Here is a 23,744-nt window from a genome sequence, read left to right on the forward strand (position 1 = left end):
TGCCTGGGTGATAAATAGAGTCCTTAAGAGGGCAGGTGTCACCCACGGCTGCTGCTCACAGCTTGGCTGTAGGTGGTTTGTTTGCTTTTGTTGTTTGTCTTGAACTAGAAGAGGTTTTTAGGAACTCCTCTCTCTTCTGTGGTGCTTGAGTGTGACCGTGAAAGAACTCTTCGGTCAGAGACGCTGATTCTGAACGTCTTCCTCAAACTTCAGCACTGCAGTTGCAACATCTACCATCATCGCCTGGAAAAAAACAACGAGTGCAATCAAGGTGCTGCGTAGAACACCATGGGGAAATTCAGAAGCAGCCTTCTTTTGTGCCTTGGCTTTCTTCTAGTCCATGTAAGAGGTAAGTAACCTTTGCTTTGGCTTTTATTTCTAGGGCATGGTTATTAAGAATGAAAAAAAAAAAAACCAACACACAAAACCCGAAACCCCAGCCCCTTAAAAGAAGATGCTTGTTTATTTAGAAATGCTTGCTGGCGTTATTCTTGCTACTTTTTCATGAGAGGCATTCAAGAGTGATTAGACAAGTACTTCTGCAGTTTCTAAAGAGATAACGTGTCTTTTGGATGTTCACTTGTAATAGCCATGCTAGTTGGAGTTGGTTATAATTTCTTATCTTCTCTTTAGTGTTGCAGTCCTAAAATTATTCACAAGTTTGGACTTGAGTATAAACTTCTTAAGTGTGAACTGTAAAATGAGAGCTTCCAGGGGAACTTAAAGTTTCCAAAGAGATCCTCCATCAAACATTAACTTCATGTTTTTAGAGTTTTTCTTAGTTATTGATATTTTGAAACAGATTAGCTATATTGTAAAATCAAATTCTGCTTCAGTTTAAAGATTCTCATACTTTCATATTGGTGTTCATGCTTTAGTAACTATAAATTAATAATTTATTAAACTTTGCCAAGATATTTCTGAATACATAAAATCCAGATACAAGCATACATTATTTTTTTTTTCATGCAGGATTAATGAAGAAGTGAATACATTTTGTACTTACTTTTTGGCAAACGCGTAGTAGTTAGGAAAACATGGTTCTTTCGCATTGAGTCGTTTTCCAATATTCAAATATAATTTTCTTTTAGCAAAACATTCTGTAAAACCTTTTGTTTTATCAAACCAGATATGATCATACTCGTGTGCATCTGCTGAGTAGTGTACTAGTAACCTTTTCTTTTCTGTATATTAGCATTACTTCAAAAACTTGTATCCCAGTGTTTGACTGCAGGATACTCAATCATTAACAACTAGTTCCAAAATAGCTGCCGCTGCTCATCTCCCACTGCCTCAGGTTCTGTATATTAGCATTACTTCAAAAACTTGTATCCCAGTGTTTGACTGCAGGATACTCAATCATTAACAACTAGTTCCAAAATAGCTGCCACTGCTCATCCTCCCACTGCCTCAGATTTAAATGGAGTCCCTAGGAGATTCTGCAGTGATGGACAATGAAAAAAACTTGCCTTTAATTAGTGCCAGTATATTAGCATTACTTCAAAAACTTGTATCCCAGTGTTTGACTGCAGGATACTCAATCATTAACAACTAGTTCCAAAATAGCTGCCGCTGCTCATCTCCCACTGCCTCAGGTTTAAATGGAGTCCCTAGGAGATCCTGCAGTGATGGCAATGAAAAAAACTTGCCTTTAATTAGTGCCAGAGTTCCATTTTAACAAATGAGGAACTATTTGGAGGTTGTAAGCGAGTAACATGCGTGGCATAGAAACAGTAGAGTAGTAGGACTGTGTTGGCCTGTCCCGTAGCGATGATTCACACAGTCTCTCATCACTGGCATGCAGAATTTCTTGTTCTGAAGGACTCCCTCATGTCGAATATTTCTGTTCAAGCAATCTGAGAATGGGCAAGCCAATTTCCATATACTCTATCACTTTAATTACAAGGATATTCAGCCTAGCCTTCCTTGCTTTATACGCACGATAATTTAAAGCCAGTTCAGGCTGTGCTTTGGGGAAGAAGTCATTGCTGAAACCCGCCATGGGCTTTGGGCACGGTCTTATGGCTGTGGAAACTATTTAATCCACTTTGGAAAGCAAAATGAATTAATTATTTTAAGTCTTTGGCAACAGCCACTGAATTTTATCATCAAAGTGTCTACCATGTTTCAGGAGACTTTTACAGGAACCACTTCTCAGTCCTAATCAAGACATGATATGAGAAAGGCTTGGCCATGCTGGTAAAAAGCTGGTCTAAGTCCTTATGATAGGAATGTCTATGGCATGACTCAACTTTTTATATGCAGCCTTAATTCTTATCTAAGTTGCAGCCATCTGTGATAGCTTCTAGGAACAACTGTGCCACGATGGATAGACCAGATCACATCACTCCCCTTACCACCCAGAATTTTCTTTATGTCCAACTATCTTCAGTTCATTGGCTAGACTACCTTGATGGACAGTCTACTTCTCAAGAGAAGTGTGGCGTAACCAAGGGCCACATTGCAGAAGGAAGGTGAGACTTGACACAGTTCAGAAACTTCCGTGCTCACTGCAGTTTTCCGTACTTTTATCTACACTCTTTGGCTTTTGTTTTTTCCAAGCTTAGGCAGGTTACATGAGGTCCCCCATATAAATTGAGCTGCAAAATCTAATTGTCTGAGTGGCTTTTAGCCCAACCCAAATAAAAGAAATGTCATAGCAACTTCTTCCACAGAAGTTCACGCTAATAACCCAGGTCAGTTATTGTGGCCTGGCTGACCTGTGATAATTCAGCTTTGGCTGTGTCCACATTACCCACTTAGGCTGTGGTAAGACAGAACTTAGGTCCTATTCCCCTAGTAACTGAGGTATGGAACATACTGCAGGTCCCATTTGGGCTGTACCCCTGTGTGCATACCTGCAGCAGGGAAGCAGTGCAACCTGAGGGCTCTCTCCTCTGGAGAGCTGGAAAGCAGCTGAGACTCTCACTCAGGCCTGGCAGCTCAGAAATGTGTCTCAAGTTGTTAACACAGATATACTCTATATATCCATGGTCTTTAAGGTCAACTGATAGATCACATGTTTAGTCTGTAACAAAGACAGTGCAAAGGTTGGTGATGTTTAAGATGCATTAAGTTTGCTCCATCAGATAAAGGGAACAGCATTGATTGCTAATCAGTAAACCATCTACCACTGTCCAGCTAAGGCTTACGAAGATGATGACTCAAAACTAATTGTATTCTCAGTTAATTAGCTAGGCATTTTATAGAGAGAAAATTACAGACCTGTTTGGATTTGAGATACTACATGACTTAGTTTTATGAATAATGTAGTTTTTACTGGTGTTAAAAGACAGAATGGGAGAGACAAAAAACACAGTCCTGTTTTTCTTATACTGCTCCATCAAGCTCCAGTCCTCACTGTCACTCCATGTGAGGTCCCTGTGTACGTCCCAAAGCTTCCGCGGTATTGGCAGGTATATATCAGACCATGGATTCTCCTGTTGCTGGGTGCCAAAAATATTTCACTCGCAGTACCAGAGCTGCTATCATCTGTAGGCACATCAGTGCTATCATCCAGGGGTGTGATTGCAGCTTGATAAATAAACATACCTGAACTGGTTGAAACCCTAACTGCAGAGCTGTTGCAACATCAGCGCTTGGGAAGAGCGAGCAACTGGTGTGGTTATGCAGCTTCTCGGGTTTACTTCTCCACATTGCTGCCACATTGCAGGCCTGATAGCAGTGCCCAAACTACCTGTTTTCAGTACGTATTTTTCCCTCATTTGCATCAGAGATTGTCAATCCTTTTTCATCCCATTGAGAGCAATAAATAAACAAATAAATGTCATAATTCCTTCAAGATTAAAAATCAATAAAAATATGTGGCATTTTGCCTCATGGCTATGAGAAGAGAGATTCAGAGTGTTTTGGTCTTCTTTAACATCAGAGTCTTCCTTCATTTCCACAGAGGGGCTGACATCTATGAATGTTAATAAAATCTGATCTGTAGTACAGTATCTCATGAAGGCAAATAAGCCATCCCAGTTGAAAGAAAGGATTATGAAAATATAACAGTCCCAATTCCACCATGTAAGCTTTGCCTGTCATCAATGCATTTTTTAATTCCTGGGGAATTTATTTAAAAAGCTAAATCACAGCAATTTATTTTCAAAGGGCAACAGTGTTCCAGATTAAATGAAAGGCCAGAGTAGTCACTAAGGTTAGCAGACAAATTAAAGTCAAGTCCTTCTTTACACCCCAGGTCTTATAACATTAGCAGTGGAACAACCAGGGGCATATAGTCCAGACCAGGAATGATCCTGGGTTAACATCGAAGACTCCCAGATCACAATCTATATTGCATCAAAACTGCAGCTCTCTCTTGCAGGTTACCATCTGCAAGGAGCAAAACCTGAGATCACCAAGATTGTACAGACCATTTTGTTTCCTGAGCATTGTGGTAACAAAAATAAGGCTGGTTCTTTGTTCAGAAATCCAAGCCAGATTTGCAGAGCATTCCACGTGCCAGGACTCTTGATTTCTGTTCCCTCTGAAGGCTGATGCCAGATCCTCTGCTGAGTCTCCTGCTTTTGAAGTTCAGATACCAAGTGATGCTCCATCACCCTTTGCCCAGGGTCATTCCCAGAGGCTTCTCCATGCGCTCTGGTGGCATGTGCAGAGGCTTCTTCAGCTCTGCGAAGGGAGCGTAATTGCTTTTCTCGTTTAGTCCAAATGAGATGAGGAGTGACTCCTGAGACACCACAGACTTTGTTGCTGAACTGACCTGCTTGCTGACATCTGTCAACTCTTTCCAGCATTATTATTTTCTAGAAAACACGTTCTTATTTGCATGAAATATGAAGATGCAGGCCTTGTGTGTTTGCTGTCTTTCATCTTAAATACGCAAGCAAAGAATGTGTATGAAACGGCCCGATCATCCACTTCAGCTTGGCGAGCAATATAAATAATTATGCTGATGGGCTACTGCAACTTCAGGACATACAGGATTAGTTACACAAGAGAATTTCTGCAACAAATTTGACTCGCTGTTAAGTTATGGAATAATAGCACTATTGGGATCTGTGCTACCCATATTGAGGAGCTAAAGGCATTTTGCCTGTGTTTTAACAGTGCACTTGAGATGAAGTTGGGAGGAAGAACATTAAAAGACACTGTGAGCAACAGAAATTACAAAGCCTGGCGTCATCCTGACCTCCCACATTATCTTCAGCTCCCTCTGTTGCCTGTAAAGTACCAGCTGGGGAAGTGTGGATTAGCCAGCCTGTGCTTAGGCAAAGAGTGGTCACTCAGAGAGCCCAGCACAGCTGTTGCTTGTGCCGCACTACAGGGTTTCAGGAGGTACCCTCATGTACATCTCGTGTTTGAGCTTATCTATTTGTACAGTTCTCATGTAACGTGACCATTATGAAGCCTGACACTCTTAGACAAAACAGCTGAAAAGAGCTGATAGCTTCATGAACCACACAGGGACAGAGAGAAGCTTTGGCTGGACAGCCCAGGCTTTCGCCTAAGCTTTCCTCGTGACACAAAGCTGAAAATCTGAGTTTCAGTAAGATGCGCAAACATATGGTGCTGCTTCATCGAAGGTCCCAACGTTTTTGGTCCACCTCAGATTTTACAACACACACTAGCTTCTTCTGCACCCGCTCTGAAGCAAAATACAGAAAATTATGTATGTTTTATTTTATGTATGCAGGGCATATCATATCATAAAGAACAGCAGCTACCTTTGAAAAGCTGTAGTGCATCCACAGCAAAGCAAACAACGTAGAACTAGATTTTCTTTCATGTTTGGTTGGACCATGCTTCACAGACCTAAACCAGTACTGCTGCTCTTGCTTTATTAGCACATCTTATTTGCTGGTAATTATTCAAATGTGCTCTTGTATGAATAAGTGAGAGAGACCTTTTCATTTCTCTTGAATTCAAACTATAAACAGAAGTGGCCTAGCAAGAACCATGAAACCAATAATCAGGTCCATATGCTGCGGTCTATATATTGGAATTTCGATCTTAATTACAGATTCCAAAGCATACTCCTTTTCCACCCCAGCATCAAGGGGTTGTAATGGCAATTGTTGTTTATGGAATGAAAGGGCCATGATGGAAAAAAGCTACAGAAAACTCATCAGGAAATACGGATCACGAGGGTAGTACATCAAAGAAATAGTGTCCATTCATTGAGATTTTGTCCAAAGTGTCCGCTCTGGGATGTAAACCTTTATGCTCTCCCACAATTTTTCTTACATGAGTAATTTCCTTTAAACAAACATAATTGTTTCCTGAATAAACTTGGACCAGTAAATGGGTATGTTCTGAATCACGTACCTGGGAGAATATAACCTATTTTCTCATTACAGGGGGAGCACATCTCATGATGGTATAATCATCAGAAATTATCTCTACAAAGAACTTACCATTTCAGCTAAAAAGAACATAAAATGTGTCCCATGAGCTATTAAAGTAACATATTGTTCCCTTTTAAAAAAAATTTGTCTCATTTGTGAGTCACCCACTTCTTCCTCAATCTCTGCCAGCTTCATGTTTTTAAAACATTAAACATTAAAGCGTTTTAAAACATTAACGTATTGTATTCACAAAACAATTCTTATTTAATTACACTGAAGAAATATTTTTCTTGTTTTTAAATAATGTAAAATGAATTTATTTTCTCTTTCAATCTAGCTCACATTTCTAAGTTAGTTGCTTCTAATTTATTTGTAACACGAGTAATCTCATCCCAGTCATATGACTGCTAGCAATGCCCTCAAAGCCCATTAATTTAATCATATTAATGCCAAAAGGATTTATCTAACACACATGCGCATGTATGTCCTTAAGATGTGTGACCACACACCTGTTTATACACATACAAACACATTTTCTCATGGATCTTACCTTCCTTTTTAATAGTAGACTACCCATATTAAAGGCCTGAGAAGTTAATTTCATTTGCCATGTAACCTGACTCAGGTTGTCTTATTTAAATGTGCATCATTCTAATGGCCACAAGCTGTGTTCGTATGGATTTTCAGTGCAGGCCTGAGCCTACTTACGGAGATTAAAAACTGCAGAATGATGCCATGGTAGCCTTTTGTCAGAAAACTTCTGACTACAGGTGAAGTGACCGGCGGGTAACATCCACCCGCAGAATCCACCCTTGTTCCTTGTAAATCCTCCTCAAAAACTGTGAGATCTCAGACCCTCGTGATGATGGATCCGTTAACATTTAGGTCACAAGTTCAACCACAGGCAAAAGATGCTGCTTTCTCTACTGGCTGGATAGTTCAGTCACATTTTCAGAAAACTAATATGGACAAAACTTTGCAAACATTAAATGCACATGTGTCTAAGGACACCACTTTGAAAGAGACTGCCTTGGTGGTGTTGAGATTATCTCAGCTCCATGATGCTTCATCAGCATGTGTCGTATATTCAAGGGAACTTACTAAAAGCTATCATCTCAGTATTTCTGTGCCAAACAGCAACCATTAACAGTCTCCATAGCAGAGCAGGAGGACCAACAAGGATTTTATAGCACCATCCTTCCACACGTGATATTAAAAAGGTTCATAGACAGTACGGGCATTAGCGAAATTAAATGTCCTACCTGCAAGAATCACACTTGTAAAAATAAGTGAAGTAACTTGGAAATTTAAGCTACTACGTTTTGATGCTTAGCTTTATGGAGTCCATTCTCCCCTGGCTGGCTGCTACACAGAAGTCTACTGTCAGCTATGAAGGCCAGGTCTACACTTCAGATTTTTACTGGCACAGCTACATGTGTTGGTTGGAGATGAGGGAATTACATCCCAGAAAAGTCTGGCAGTGCCAGCAAAAGTCCTGCTGTTAGTGCAGTTCATTGCGTTTGAGCAGCTAGCATAAACACAGTTAAAACAGGTCCTTTCCCGATACAAACTCTATATCCACCCGGAAGGCTTGCTTTCTTAGCATTTTCTCATTTGCAGATAAGGACCGGTCTGTTCTGTCAGGCAGAAACTTAAAAGCATTTTCTCAAACTCTCTGTTATGAATCGTTGTAGACGACCCAACAAAAAACACTATTACAATAATTTTATTTCTATGTAAAAACAACGATATTCCCAGAAGAAAGGTTAGAATTAATGTCAAGAAAGAGCATACTGGCCCGAAGCAGTAATAACAGTAATAATTCCAAGATAATGCCTCCTGCATAGCTAAAAAATTTTATTCAGGTTAAAAAAAACCCCAAACACAAAGGGACATCACACACAAAACCCCCCGACCAAATAAAAAACTCTTAAGGAACAAAGCTGTTTTCTCCCCACTAAAATTTCTTTCATTCTTACTTTCATCAGTGTATTTCCAGCTGTTTCTACTATGGAAGCTGGTCAAAAAAATAAAGGCTATTTTTGTAAGTGGAAAATTAATTTATTTCAGACTGTTTGTTCTGTGAAGAGGCTTGACTAATTTATTTCCATTGTCATTTATCTTCAGAGTTCCCTGACTGCAGTTCCTATTGAGCTAAACATTCTCTAAGTCTCTAATGCGGTTTTGTTTTTAGATCCACCATTTTGCGGATGTCATCTGGGCTGTTCAGCTATTTAACCATCTGTTACCCTCCCAAATTAGATTCTTAAAACATCTAGGTGCAGTCTCAGAAATGGTAACGAGCACTTAAAATTCTGCTCCGCAAAATCTTGCTCCTTGTGGTCATCTGATGTTATTACCAGAGGAAGCTGGGATGGAAGTCCAAGCAAATTTTTGGTGTGTGGGAATATCAGTTACCATACTGCACATACAATCCGCCCGTCTGTCAAGGTTTATATTTACACAGCCGAAGAGATTTCAGTGTAGATTCCTGTCTTACTCCGTCAGTCATTCCTTGTTGGTATCTGTTCATTTTATTACTAGGTTTATAACCAGAAATAATTTAAAAAAATCAATCTCAATAATTTGTGCAGGGGATTTTCAGGCTACTTTTTTCTCAAAGTTTCTGCAGTTGTCTTCTATTTCTCCCTTGCTGTCTCAAAACGACACCTCTTGCCTTTTCCCACCTTTTAAACAACAGAGCAGACATACAACAGGAGCGGAAAACATCAGCACTGGCCAGGAGAAGGGCAGATGTTAGTAACTGTTTCAGTCTGCTCTTTTGCTTTGGTTCTCAGGCAATTGAAAGCATCTGCACCATGTTGTTTGAATTCCAGAATCTCTTTTGATTAGATTCCTCCTTCTATTTTTTTCTTTTCCCTAACTTCAAAGGAATATTACACCTGGAAATTTTCCAGAGTCTTCCTTCGCAAGACGATTTTGTCACGTTCTCTTTACATCATTAGGACCTTGGCAGTGCTTTCTGTACCACTAGTTTCTGCATGTCAGGACCTGTAACAAAGGAGCTGATTTGCACAACAGATCTTCAGTAATACAAAATCATTTCTGATGTCTCTATCTGATGAGAAATATTTTGAGCCCTGCCAGCGGTATCCTGAAGCAGCAGGGCTCAGCTCAGCCAGCCTTCTTCAGCACTCACCATGCCGATCGAGAAAGAAGATCTATCCAGAGGAGAATAAGAAAAAAATCAAAGAACTTAAGTTGCTCATTTTGCTGGCACCGAAAAAATACTTGAGAAAAGTGTAATTTGACCATAAAGGTTGAGACAATGCTGGGATGTCATGACGCCTGTGGGTAGGTGTCTGCATCAGGACCAATTGGTGCCATGGCTGGGCAGCAGCACAGCTGTGATGGCCCATGGGAAAGGGCTCAGGGTCAGTAAGGGGTGGTGGTGTCCTCAGGGCTCCAGCGGGGAATTCCTTCTGAGGAAGACATTTGCCAGTTTTATGGATTTACGGATTTAATGGATTGATATATAAAAAAGGAATATGTCAGGGTCTTAGAATATTATCCATCTAAGGACTCTGTCCAGCTGTTACCAGACTTGACAAGATTGGCTAAGCAGCCAGGGCGGGGAAAGGGGAGGTGATCAGACAAATGACATTCCAAGATCATTTCAAATGACAAGAGATAATATAACATTAATAACTAATAACTAATAACATTACTGGGAAAGCCTTATGTTGTTATCTGCTTTTCCTTTCCAAACAAGGGTTTGTCATATTATTTTCTAGGGACAGTTTTGCTTTAGAAGCCATTCACTATTTTGCATTCCAGCCTCGTTTTCTCTTTCCCATCAGACACCAGCTATAATTAATTGGGTTCACAGACTTACGTGAAAATCCTCACAGGATTCAAAACATTTCTATTTCATGGTGCTGCGCTGATAGTTAAAGATTCACAGAATCACAGAATCATCTGGTTGGAAGAGACCTTTAAGATCATCGAGTCCAACCGTTCACGCTGCACTGCCAGGGTCCCTAAACCATGTCCCTCAGCACCACATCTACATGTCTCTTAAACACCTCCAGGGATGGGGACTCCACCACCTCCCTGGGCAGCCTGCTCCAGTGCTTCACAACCCTCTCTGTAAAGAAGTTCTTTCTGATATCTAAACTAGATCTCCCCTGGTGCAACTTAAGGCCATTTCCTCTCGTCCTGTCACTTGTCACATCTCACACAGTGTTTTACCACAGATAGTTAATCTTTCCAGGAGCTCTTTGACACAGGCAAGAGCTATTGTTCAGGAACAGTAATTAATGTGAAGAGTGCCATGAAGATGGACAACACCTGTTGAGAAGAGAGGGCTGAGACGAACTCAGAGCACTCATGCTGGAGATCCTCGACAGCCTCTCTGTCCCCCAGTTTCCCTGCTTGAACAATGATGCCTTTCTTGCAGTGAGTATTCAAGACATACCAAGAACATACTTCATCGAAGAGTTAGGTATTGAGCCTTTTAGATGGTGCAATAAGCAGACACAGATCAAGAGGCTTACCCAACAGAGTGCAGTAAAACACTTCTGCTTAGGGAGGCCATGGAACGCTGTGACTTTTTGGGGGTTTGTGCAGGCTGGTCTTGTATTTTTTGTGGAAACGGAAGGACGGTGAAGTTTCAGTCTAGATCAAAACTAATGGACACATACTCTGCAAAGAGGTGTTTCATGAAGGCTGCATATTAAACGAAAAGTGGCAGATTGTAGAGAGGGGAAAGTAAAATTCACATGAATAACCGTGTTTGAACCTTTCAAAGACATATGGTTCACTTCATACATTTTAAACATTTTCTAGGTTTATTTACCTGCTAACTTCAAAGGTCAGGATGTTAATCATGCTGCCGTGACATTTAATGACATCATTGTCACCTAACGCAGAACCAAAATGATTCTTTTCTCCCCTTTCAGGTTTTTTAAGGTACAGTGGAAACTAAATTAGGTGAACACATCTTTATATCTTTTCCTGCTAGCATATGTTACAGGAAGAATTAAAAAAAACCCCAAAGTCAGGCTTGCGTGTAAAGCTGCTCTCTGAAGCTGAGCTGGTAAAACAATAACGAAGGTATTACTAGTTCCTGCCTAACGATTCTGTTTTGGAAGTACCATGCTGAATGCTACTTTCAGCTGTCTTCTGGCAACAGCCCTTGTGCTGTGTAACAGACAACCCGTGTTCTCCAAGGGCGTGGTTGCACGGTGGCTGAATGCGGACAACGTGAGAGAGTGGCTTGGCTTTGCGCTACCCAAACAAATAGCTTCTTTGTATTAAAGGAGCCCATCTCACACGGTCAACCAGGACTGCACGGCACAGGGACAACTTGCCGACAGCTTGCTCTGCCCCTGTTCCTGTTCAGATGCATTTTTCTTTTGCTTCTTACTGGTGTTCCGGCTTTGCCCAGACCCCTCAGATCTGGAAGTCATGGAAACCTGCCCACTGACTTAGTCTTTTTCCGTCTGTCACCCTCCTTCTAGGTCAACATGATTTTGATTTAGCTGATGCTCTTGATCACCCAGGTAGGTAAATCTCCTTTTTTTACTGTGCCATTTAGACCCAATAATAAATCTTAAGTCCTTTTTCTTGAGGACTGGAATATGGAGTAGCTAGTACTTAAATTAAAGATACACAGGACTGAGAAATGCTAGATTTCATCATTTCTGTCATAAAATTAAAATTTTCTTTGAAACAACAACTAAAAAAGAGGTTTTGAAAACATATCCTTTCATTTTTACCTTCTGTCATGATACATAAAGATTTATTGAATGCTGCTGTCTAGATTTGCAGATACTTTATTTTGATAATTTGAAAAAGTTCAAGCTGATATTATTTACTGGTGTGTCATTGTGTCCCACAGAGGATGTAATTACCAGGAAACCTGCAGTGATCAGAAGACCAACGAGGCCTGTGATGAGTGAGTAGTGAACACAAAGGGTCATAACTGATATTAGATGATGTACAAACTGTCTCCCATGAGATTCATGATCACATTTGGTAATGTACCACAGCTGAGATCATGTGGGTGAATACTAGCTGTCTTCTGCATGAAAAGCAAGTGGTTTTTTGATAATTAGCAACTACACGGCTTTACTGCTTCCAGTAAGAGCATGACTGGCCACTGATGGCTTTTTATTTCCGGAAGAGCTTCTTCACACTTTTCCAGCCTGTACTGAACAACCTGGGGAGTATAAAAATGGGTAACTGTTGCTAAAAATGGGTTACTCCTCTCCTTTTTTTGCTATGTTTTCTTTTTCCATAAATATTCATGATGCTTGATAACAGACTTGGAAAAAAATCAGTATGTCTACGGGTTGGTTCATAACACTCTAAATGAGGATTTGTTCTCATCCTAATACAGACATTCCAAGTAGGTTACTTGAATCATGCCCTAAAAGATTTTGTCCTCAGTCATGTTTAAAGGTAACCTAGGGATACCAAAGTCTACAGTGAAGCTGCCTCAGTCAGGTGAAAGGAATTTGATTATTAGGGACTCCTAAATCTGTTAGAGGTACGACCTTCAGATTATTATCTGTGCTACCTGAATCAACTGCACTAATTCTTGGGAATTAAGAGCTCCATGTTTTAAAGACCATTTTGGAATCTCTTTCAGCACTGCAGAGGACTGCAAAGAATTTAAAAGCAATTAAATCTATTAAAAAAAAAAAGAGCTAAAAATCAATTACTGATTCTGGAAAGTGCAGAAACATGATACAAAAGTATGTCTTAGCATCTGCCTGATGCTTCATCTTACCTCAGGGTTTCCTCTATGTCTTGTTCAGCCAGTATCATTGAGAAATGAACCTGGCAGAGATGATGAGTTCAGTTCAGCTGAAGCCAGTTACTGTACAGGCCACATCCTCCAGGCATCATTTCCCACGGTCCTCTGCCTGAGCTGAAGTTCTCCTGTAGGCACCTCCCATCTAGTCTAACAAATTTCAGTGTAAATTTTAATAGGAGGTGATTTTATTTATAAGATCTTTAAGTTGATTTTACCCACTCACATTCATTCTGCCACTGATTTAATTCAGCCACACATTCAAACTCACATACTCACGAGCACCATGATGCTTGTGCTCAGGTGTTTTGGTGAGGATCATGTGCAACACAGGTCAAGGCATACCAGCTACTGACTCCGTATCCTGTCTATTTTTTCTTTATTGGAAATGACCGGCTAGTTTTTGAATAGATCTTTTATACCTTTTAGGAGTCATCAGCTGTTACGGAGAGATCCTTGCCTCATAACCTTGCTTACTCTACTGTCTCTGGACCCTAGGCCAAGTTGCTGCCCACTGTCTGGTTTTGTTTTTTGGGGGTACACAGACTATGTCTACAGTCTATTTTCTGGGTGGGTGAATGGGAAAAGTAGTGGAGTAGGTGATATGCTGCAACCTGTGGATTTAGAGTGCACTTCTGCTTTTCCTCTGCTGACAAGTCATCTGTGGTGGTGTCTTATCAGAGCGCAAGCCTGGTGGTTTTGACAGAAACAACACATTCCCCGCTTTTACTGCTGGGAACCGTGACCTTTACTGCCTGTTCTTTTAACCCTTTGCTCCACTGTTTCTTCTGGCCCCTACAGACACACTCATTTACATCTGTATTTCATTCACATCAACCTTAGTATTTCTGCAACAAATCTCTCCATGAACCCTCCAGAAAGAAAGAAACCCTGCATTTTGCCTGAATTCTTCATCTTGATAATTAATTTAATCCAATTTGTAATTTATTGCTTCTTACAGTGTTAGCATTTGACAGGTAAAGGAATTTTTGAAACACAGCTCTCTGCTGGCGAGACACAGACAGGACCAACACCTGACGAGAACAAACCAAGTAATGTAGTATGAATTTGATTATTTTCCTGCCAGATTTCCTGGTGACATCAAAGCATTTCTGAGTCACAAATGAGACTAGAGACAGCGCAAATGCAGCTTCCCACTCTCTCTGGATGTAAAGAACACAAGAAGGCAGAGTACTGCATGGTGATGCATTTGAGTATGTTTTCCTGGGTTTGGGGAACTCTGACAAAATTATAATGAAAAAAAAGTATTTAATTGAGTGTCTAGCTAATTTTCTGTGGCAATAAGCATCAGTATCAAAATGTAGGTAGATTTTGCTGTCCCTTTTCTGATTCATTCTAGCACTCCACATTTATAAGGAGCAAGAAAGGGATTCTTGGGGTTAAGACATCCAATTAATGTACTTCTGCTTATTACTCAATGACATTCCAGAGCTCACCGTCATTCGATACACACCCTAAAATATGACTCACATACTCATATCCACACCTGCATGTTGGAAACAGAGTTCCTCTTGTTTATGCATCTGCAGCTCATGAAAAAATTGTTTACTGGATGGAAAATTCCATCCCAGTACTGTGAGACACATGTACAGTGCTGGGGGAACAGCAATAGCCTCTTTGCTTCACTGCACAAGATGCACATGCAGACCTTTAAGCATATTTAAAAACCTTTGTAGCTTAGCCAAAGGAAGACAGGCTGTCTCCCAACCTCAGGCAAGCACATACGATTGCTTGAAGCAAAAATTTTTATGTTACCATGACCCCTGCATAAATTAGTTGATCCAATTCTCTCTCCCTAAATAGGTTTATTACTTGTCAGTATTTGTTCTTGAAATGGGCATCCAGCTTTTGCAGTTCAACAAATTACACTTGAGCCACACAGGCACGTATCAGTTTTAACCGCAGACATAAATGTTAATAAGTAAGTATACTTGAAAAAGATACATTTTATTGTCTCAACATAGTTAATTTTCTTGATGTACTTGCAAATATATTAAAGAGATACTGATCTTGATTCTTTTATGAGATTTATTCTGAGTTTCTTTAAAGCAGGAATAAATCTTTCATATTTTGAGTAGAAAATACTGTATCATTTGTCAATTACTGTGTGGGCAAATATTATATTCTATAAGAGTTTTCAAGAAAAGTGTAATACCTTATTTGAATTTATAGCACTGACATGAAAAACTTGCTTGTCAAACATTCAGTTGTACATTTTCTATTAAAACTAACATCTCACTTGCCTCAAGAATTGTGGTAACTCACTTCTCTACATCTTCCTTGTTTCCATTTTTAGACAATGATCTGAATTTAGGAGATGCTCTTGGCGGGGGTGAGTACTCTCTTCTCAAATATAAAATGGTGGGATTGCTTCCTAGTCTTTTTCTGAAGTCTGCCTAATTTGTGAAAAAGTATTTCAAGACTGCAGGAGGAACTAGTAATGGCAGTAATTACAACTCATGTACAAGCAGCCCTTCTGCCAGAGGCCATCGCTCAGAGCAGGGAGAGCAGGACTGGCTGTGTCTGTCTGCCAGCTACGTGAGCTTGCAGGCTGGCCTGCCTGCGTGAACTGAAGTCAGATATGGTTTGCATTGCCACGTCAGGACTCCGCGGTCATGGCTGGGGGGAGGATGCACTGCCTGTTCAGCCGTGATGGTTCAGGCCAGTGGCTTCTGGCAAAAGGTTGAAGACAACAGGTGATGGCAGTAATTTCTTCCGCTACCAAAAATGTGTCTGCCTAAGATTAGGAATCAGAGGTAACAGTAGATAGAGAGAGATCTGAGCTTGTTGTCATTCTGCTGATCACAAATCAGAAATGCAGGAAGGAATGTTTCAGAGATGAGCACTGACGCACAGGATATAGCTTAAGCTTGAAGCAATCAATCTACTGTCATGTGCTATAGCTTTCAGGTATTTCTGTAATACCCAGAACTGACCTAGGAAGTTCTCACTGTACTGTGCTGAGCTGTGTAGAGTTAAGGAATCCATGAGTTCAGGAAATGTTGCAGTACATTTTGTTTAGTGTGTTTAGAAGTGTACCAAGTATATGAAGTATTCTAGAAAGGTTCTTGTACACTGATACTAACTAAGCTGAAAATAGTATGGAATCAAAGCTTAAAATTCCACTTGAATCAAGGCTACATGAAAGAAAAATTACTTCTCGGCCCATTGCACAGAACCTCTGAATTAAGGCTCCAGTTGCAGTGGTCTGGTTTACTCATGTTTCAGCCTTAGAGAATCATAACTTTTACATTATTCTTCCCCATTTCCAGGTTCTCCTGTGGCATTTCATGACGCATTAGTTCACACTTTATAAAACTGAATCTAATTTTGTTTATAATTCCCATGTTTATACTGTCACTTCTTCCTATCCATATTGATTGTTCCAATCCTGCAAGTTTTTAATGGGTACTTTTATGAGAGGATAGGTTTAGATTGTTGATTAAAATATTAATGAATAGCTTAAGTATCTTCACAAAATCCCACTTCTTCATTCAGAGGATAGCAAATGATGTTTCCCTCCATTTTTATTTCTTTGCTCCATTTTCAGTTAAGATTCTTAATTGACATTCATACATGATATAATGGATTAATAAGTACCTCATTATGAATAGTTCTGAAGACATTAGTTTTTCACTAGCTATGCCATAGAATGTATCTTCCTATGCTTAGAGAAGACTGAATGAGTGCTGCATCATAATAGAAATGAACAATGGCATCGGTAGTTTTCTGCTTTTGTGTCATGGTGAGTCTTAGTTTGTTACACGCGTTCTGGAACAGAACAAGTGTCGTCTTCTATTTAATAGAATTAATTGGGCAAAGTCTGATTCAGCAAAGCTTTGAGACTCTACCTAAAATCCATTGAATGCAGTAGGCTAAACTCGCCTGAAATTAAACATATATCTAAACAATTTTCTGAATCAGAACCTAATAGAAATAGAATATTCACAAATAAAATCAGAACATTTACCATCTAGTCAAGAAGAAAACACGGTAAAAGTGCATCTGGCATCTATTAAAGGTAAAGAAAGATTTAAGAAGAGGAAGGGAAATTGGTATTTACGTCTGTGACATGACTTAGATTTATTCAAAGCTAAATTAACTGTCTGGCTATGAGAACAGTTAAATATGTGACTGAACTGGTTGGAGAAAGGGCGGCAGGAAGGGACCTACTCTACAGGCAGAGCAACAGCCCTGGGCATTAACTCTGAAAAGTTTTGACCTGAGTCAGCTCTTGCTACTCCAGCACCATACGTGCAGTTTGGAAACTGCTATCAGTCACCATACCTCCCGCGCTATCCAATGCCATCTCTTTCTAATACTTTGTCAATAATTAAGGCCAAAAACCAGCACAAAGTCCTAAATAATAAAGTCTGAGTTCATTTTGTACCATTCAAGGGTAGAAAATCCATCATGCATTAGAGGAGTTCAGTATCTGTTAGATGAAACTAATCTGCAGATCTTATTAGTACCTGCTGATGGCACAGAGGTAGCCTGCTGCCTGCTGCCCAGCGCAGCACACTGGCTTCCCTGTTGGCTCTGCATAACTGCGCCTCCGACACCTGCAGTGACACACTGCCCTCCCCAGCTGTCAGCATTAAACAATTTTAGCACTTGCCAGAAATACATGAAATAGCTTATTTCAAAATATTTAAGAATTCTTCTCTCATTTCAATTTCGAAAATATTCCCTTTTCACTTTCTGATTAGTTTTAGTAGCTAGCTCTTTGTTGATAGAGTGCTTGAGACTTTTTTAACTGGTGACAAAGTCCTTTTCTTAATTCACTGGAGGACAAATTAGAAATAGGTGTAAAATCTCAGTTTATCATACTCTTTATTTAGAGCTCTCAGTTTTGTCTGTCCAACCATTTAATAATATAAATTATCTATAGGTGACATCTCAAGAAAACCTCTATACCCACCTCTTCCACCACGACCGGGAACCTATAGTAATTCTGGTAAGAACATTTTCTCCTAAGAAAATCTAGCACTATAAGCTAGATTTGAACTATAAGTTCAGAGAAGGTATTTCGAATAGCTTGCTCTCTTATTTTCGATCATCCCTTCCCTCCATCCCTCTTTTGTAATCAGTGTTCCTGACCCAGTGTTTGGAAAGATTTTCTGAATTTTAGCGTTGGTGCCATAAAGCTTTTCTGTATGCCCAAATTGTGGGACATTGCCTCTGAAACAGCATAAGACTAACACTCATCTTGTTTGCCCTTTTGTTTTGGATGTGTATTCACTGAGCCATGCTAAGGTTCAAGTTCGACCTCCAGCCACAGGGCATGGATAAACCTGTGTTCAAACCCATACTGAGCTGTGCATTCGACATGGCCCTGGGGCAATTCAACAGGTGTGACTGGGGAAATGGATGTAAGCCTGTATTGCTCTTGAACGTGGTCCCAGACGCCTGCTTAGGTAAAGTGGAAGCGTCACATCTGTCCCAGTTACCACCATGCATCTCATATTCTGGTATGATCGTATTGTTGAGCCATGGAGTCTTTTCTGGAAAGGACCCTCTTACTTCCTCCTCCAGGAACTGCTGGGATTTGAGATGTCCATATCATATAAGGATTTGTGCTACTGAAAGCCCAAGCCCACACATCCCATAGGTGCCAATAGAGATACGGAATGGGTAGAAACCAACACCTTTAGGACTCATCTTCCAGGAGACTATGTACAGATGACTATTCAGTGCAAGAAACCCGTTCCATCCACCATGTCAAAGCTGGGATTTCAAAGATTCCTCATCCCTCCCTAGAACATTACAAAAAGACTGGACAGTGGAGCTGAAGGAGTTACCATTGTTCAGATAATTTTGTAACAGAAATTCTAATCTTTGTCTTGCAGGAGGTTTTGATGACTCAGATCTCCTTGATGGGAAGCCTTTACCACCATACGTACCAGGTAGCATTTGCCAATTCTTTTCGCAGCTTCTCCTTAGTATTTGTAACTCTGAGCTGGCTGGTTTTGCTTTAGCAGTAATCTGTTTGTCACTGAAGGTATGGGACAAGACTCTGCTATTTTTATTTACCTTACTTATCCTTCTCCAAAACCCACATCTTTGAGCCTGAAGCTCATACCTGAAGCAGATTCCTAAACATTTTGTAGCTTTCTGGCATATGCCAGAACCCTGCAGGATTTATCCTTTTGAAATCAGCTAGGACAGTTGCAAAGCATGGAGCTTCTACTTAGAACTGGAAGTAGATGTGCTGGGCCTATGATCTTGACTTAAATTATTGGAAAATCATCTGGTTGTCTGGCCATAGAAAATAGCCAGACCTCCCACTCCCTGTGAGATCAGCTTGATGTGGGCTGTTAAGTATTACCCTTTTTTTATAAAATAATGTTCTTCTCCAAAACAAAGTGTCAGGAGGATGGATGGTTATTCCTCCAGCCAGCACAGCTGTCTGTCAGGACTGGAAGCGGGGAGCTCCTCTCTCACGGTCCTGCCAAGCTGCCCCCTTTCACCTTCTGATCGATATTACACTTTGCTGAGTAAAGACTTTGTTCACAAAACAAGATGAAAAACACTTCTTGATGAAATTTCACCCTCTATTCCAGGAGAACGGGAGCATCATTTCAATCATGGAGAAAACTCGGGTATAGTAAATAATTCATTCTACAATTTGTTTCTGATCATCATAAAATAGTATGAAAACGTTAGTTTTATAAAAGTAGTTCATGTACTAAATTAGGCTTTAAGACACCATTTTCACACCAGCTGCAATGAAACATGATTTCTAGTCTTCTGCTTAATTCTATTTAACAAATTTCCAATGTTTCACCAAACAATTCTCATAGTTTGGCCAAAGCACACTTTAGTAGAGAATATGCTTAAGTCAAACTGCTTAAGTGCCTCTGGAAAAAAACCTCTCTTTTTCCACAGATTCAGGATTAATAGCTGGAGTTACATCTCCTATAATTTCTGCTTTTGTAATATTAGTCGTTGGATCAATAGCAGCCTACTCCGCTTACAAGAACAAGAAGCTTTGCTTCAAACCACAAGGTAAGACCAAATCATTTTCCCACTTCCTGAGCTGATTTAGTGCTGAAGCAGATGGGAATTTTACAATTTCAGTGGGGGCAGAAACAGGTCAGGGATGAGGACATTTGAAAATCTCATCCTTGACAACCTCACTGGTCTGTAACAGATACTGGTAACTCATATTCTTCATCAAGGACAAGTATAGGAAGCCATAATGTGCCCAGAAGATGGATATATGTCACTTAATGAAAGAAATTACGTGATGTGAGGTTTCTGACACTACAAGGTGACAGACTGTCTTGGAAACCAGTGTGAAAACAGACCGTGTGTCCCAGATCAGTCTTACCTGGGGCACCCTGTGTGCCCTCTGGCCAGGGCCCCAACTTCAGCCCTGGCCTGGGTGAGCCTCATGCCCTGGCCTCTGTCATGTCCCCGCATGCCTGCCCTGGCCCTGAGCCCAGATGGCCGGCTGGGTTTACTGGCTTGGCCTTGGGGCAGGCTGGTTGCCTCATCTTCATCTGATGATGGCTGGCTTGTCCCTGGGGCCCATTTGCCATCACTGCCCCGATGTGCACGCCTGCCACTGGGAAGGTGATGGCCCAGTCTCCTCTGTAGCTGCCCGCGGCTCTCGGCTCTTTGGGAACAGCCCGGCCCTGGATTGTAGCTGCCATAGAGGTCAAGTTAAGCCGCCAATTCACATTTTTTTTCCTGTAATGGGGACTAATGACTAAGACATGAGGAGAATGCAGAAGATGCGCAGAGAAGCTTCACAGGCATTTCTGACAGAGCTGGGATTCACAGTCGCTTCAGGAAGCCTCAGCCTCGGGATGCCATGGCAGGCTTTGGGGCAGCCACTGCGACGGAGCTGGGATCCACGGCCGCTGCAGAAAGCCTCAGCCTGGGGATGCCATGGCAGGCTTTGGGGCAGCCACTGCTGCCCGGACGCTGGGGTAAGGCTTGGGCAGGGTTACACAGAGGAGATACAGCCAGACCATGGCCCAGGACGCCCTAGAGGCAGCTGGTCAGGGCTGTGAGGGCTGTTTGTGTCCTCTGGGTCCTGACAGACACTTATTTTCCTGTGTTTCTGTGGCCAAGATGTAACTAAAGCATCAGGTCAGTGATCCCGTGGCTCTCTCGAAATGGGGAGTCAGGCAAAAGGGGAAGGCTGTCTATACATCTCTGGAGGTATAATGTTCCCACCTGCTGCCTCAAAAGGACTGGAGATGGCAAAGAGCGTCCATGCTGGAAATACTGAATGTTCAATCTTCATTTTTCAGGTGGGGCTACAGTGTAAACTGCTGAAAGAAGAGCTACGCCCGGATCACAGGCTCCTTTGGTTCGTGACCTTTGTCCCACAGATCTGACATTTTTTTTTCTGCTGTATCATTCCGACAAAAGAAAATCTTCCTCTAACACACGTTTTGTTGAAATACCACAATCCTGCTTGCTTTCACCTGACGTCGTTCTTGCACCTTGACCTTTACATCATCAAAGACGTGCTTAAAGGATCCAGGGATTGTATGGGCCTGCGTACATAAAAGTTGGATACGCGCTCTGATTCAGTTATTTTAAACAACAAAGAATTCTAGTTTCATATAAGCTAAAAATGAAAATACTTTGGTTTGTGAGCGCTTGAGTCAGTGAAGAAATCTTTTCCTGTTTTCAAAGTTAGCCAAAGTACTTAATCCTTCTGATAGAATAGGAATAAGGAAATTGCCTTTTCCATTCATACATGATAGGTTTCTTTAGAATATTTCTGTATTGTCCGTAATGTTTAAGGAAAAGTTGAAGTTGAATGAAAGATTAAAAATTTTAATGTCTTTACTTCACATTTAAGTCTGAATTCTAGCAAAGTGAAAGGAGCTGAGGTGGAAAATTCATTCTTAATTTTAAAATATAGCATGGAAAGGACCTGTACGTCGATGAACAACTGCTTAAAAAAATAAAAAAGAGGAACACATGGTGATTTTATTTATTTATTTATTTATTTATTACAGAAATGGTGTTTAGCTCTTCTCAGAAACTGGAATTTGATGTAATTGTTGTTTCTGTTCTTCACAACTTAGACCCTGCTGTAGGAGCCTTTAAAGGCATTAGTCTGGCAGGCTGCTTTTTTTAAGAACCATATTATACATAATTTCCGCAAAGGGAAAATAGGTACAAAGTTTTCAGAATCATCTAGAACTAGTCTGTGACACTTTGTTCCATGAAGGCTACGTCACACCAACTTTTAAACTTCATACCCATGCGGAGGTATGGTGGATACAGTTTGCCTAGCAAAGCTGTTTCACCTTTTTCCCTCACTCTTGACCAACCTTGCTGTGCTAACAGGTGTTCTTACGCAGACAAACCTACCAACAAAAACTAACACCTTTGCAGTCTCTCTGCCTTCATTTAGCTAACTGAATCCAAACAGTAGCAAATGAATGAAATGCAGATGAAATCTGGCAAAACTAGTAGACAACTGACATAACCCTGCAATACAGCCACTTCAGCTAACGCTTAAGCTCAGAGGAGATCTGTGTGTTTTTATCTTCATCTTACATATGTGAAGCATGCTTTGTCTTACTGAAATTCCGTGTAGGTGGAGGTAATCATGATGTGGTGCTTATTAAATGGTTGAGAGAAAGACATCATCTGAAATAGTACTGTTATCAGCAAATAAAACACTATTCTATCTGAATTAGATTTGAAATGGACATGTATCGGTTGCTGAGGAGATTACCATCATCTTTACTTTGATCCTGAAAGCAAGAAATGATAATGTGCATCAGTTTAAGTTCGGAAACATCTTGACAACACACAGACAAAGTGCACCTCTGTGGGGATCACTTTTCAACTTATGAATGATACGATATTTTTTATATAGTTTCCAAGGACACTTAATACTTCTTTAAATATACTAATTTTCCTTGTTAATAGTTAAAAGAGATTGATACATATTTTGCCAGGTAGACATCAAGTTTTATTAATAATATGCTAAAATGTTTTGCAGTTACTACTTCAGACATTTGTTTAACAATGAAAATATATATTTTGCTTCTTTCTCTTCAAAAATTTTCAATAAACACAGACTGTGTTTTATCTAAGATGATCTGATTTTTAATTTGTTTTGTTTGTTACTTTCTGGGACATATGCTGGCTGATACCTTTCCTACACAAATTCATCTAAGTCCTGCTAGGGAAGAGAAAGAAATATTTCAAATTAAAGGCATTAAGGAAAAGAAAAGGAAACAACTTAAGAAAAAACAGCTGAAGAACTCTTTTTTTCTGCAGCGGTGTCCAGAGAAGGATCTATGTGCATTATTAAGGTTTTTGGTTTTGAAATAATATCACAATTTATTTAAATTTGTTCAGAGTATTTTCAAATTCATTATTACTCAATTGAAATTGCGTGTGTTAATATTATTAGCCAAAAAGCAGATTTCATGATAGAGATTGTGAACTTGAACTGGTAAACCTCACACCCCCCACCCCCGCAAATGTTCAACCTGCTGAAGCTCTTTAGTCTAATGACATCAACATACAACCAATGTAACGGTGTGCAGGCACACTTTTCAGTGTTAATTTCCCTTTTAACTAGAATGATGATGATGATAATAGTAAAATATTTTAATTTTAATAATAATAATTATTATTATTTC

The 23,744-nt window shown here is 40.3% G+C and overlaps 1 protein-coding gene across 1 annotated transcript; it reads left to right on the forward strand.

The window, feature by feature from the left end:
* The first annotated feature begins 288 nt into the window (after positions 1 to 288).
* Positions 289 to 20,156, forward strand: XG (Xg blood group). The gene is made up of 8 exons (XM_010142185.1): positions 289 to 349; positions 11,795 to 11,836; positions 12,175 to 12,231; positions 15,410 to 15,445; positions 18,005 to 18,070; positions 18,963 to 19,019; positions 19,677 to 19,715; positions 20,002 to 20,156. Exons 1-8 carry the CDS (start codon positions 289 to 291, stop codon positions 20,154 to 20,156), a joined length of 513 nt encoding a protein of 170 aa, XP_010140487.1.
* The last annotated feature ends 3,588 nt before the right edge of the window (positions 20,157 to 23,744 follow it).

This window comes from Buceros rhinoceros, unplaced genomic scaffold, assembly GCF_000710305.1.
Source record: "Buceros rhinoceros silvestris isolate BGI_N320 unplaced genomic scaffold, ASM71030v1 scaffold19070, whole genome shotgun sequence".
Lineage (NCBI taxonomy): Eukaryota > Metazoa > Chordata > Aves > Bucerotiformes > Bucerotidae > Buceros > Buceros rhinoceros.

Excerpts from the sequence above, each read along its gene's own strand:
- XG (XM_010142185.1), top strand. The coding sequence starts at position 289 with ATGGGGAAATTCAGAAGCAGCCTTCTTTTGTGCCTTGGCTTTCTTCTA. Across the intron at positions 350-11,794 it reads TCTTCTAGTCCATGTAAGAG|GTCAACATGATTTTGATTTA; the intron begins GTAAGTAACCTT and ends CCCTCCTTCTAG. Across the intron at positions 19,716-20,001 it reads CAATCATGGAGAAAACTCGG|ATTCAGGATTAATAGCTGGA; the intron begins GTATAGTAAATA and ends CTTTTTCCACAG.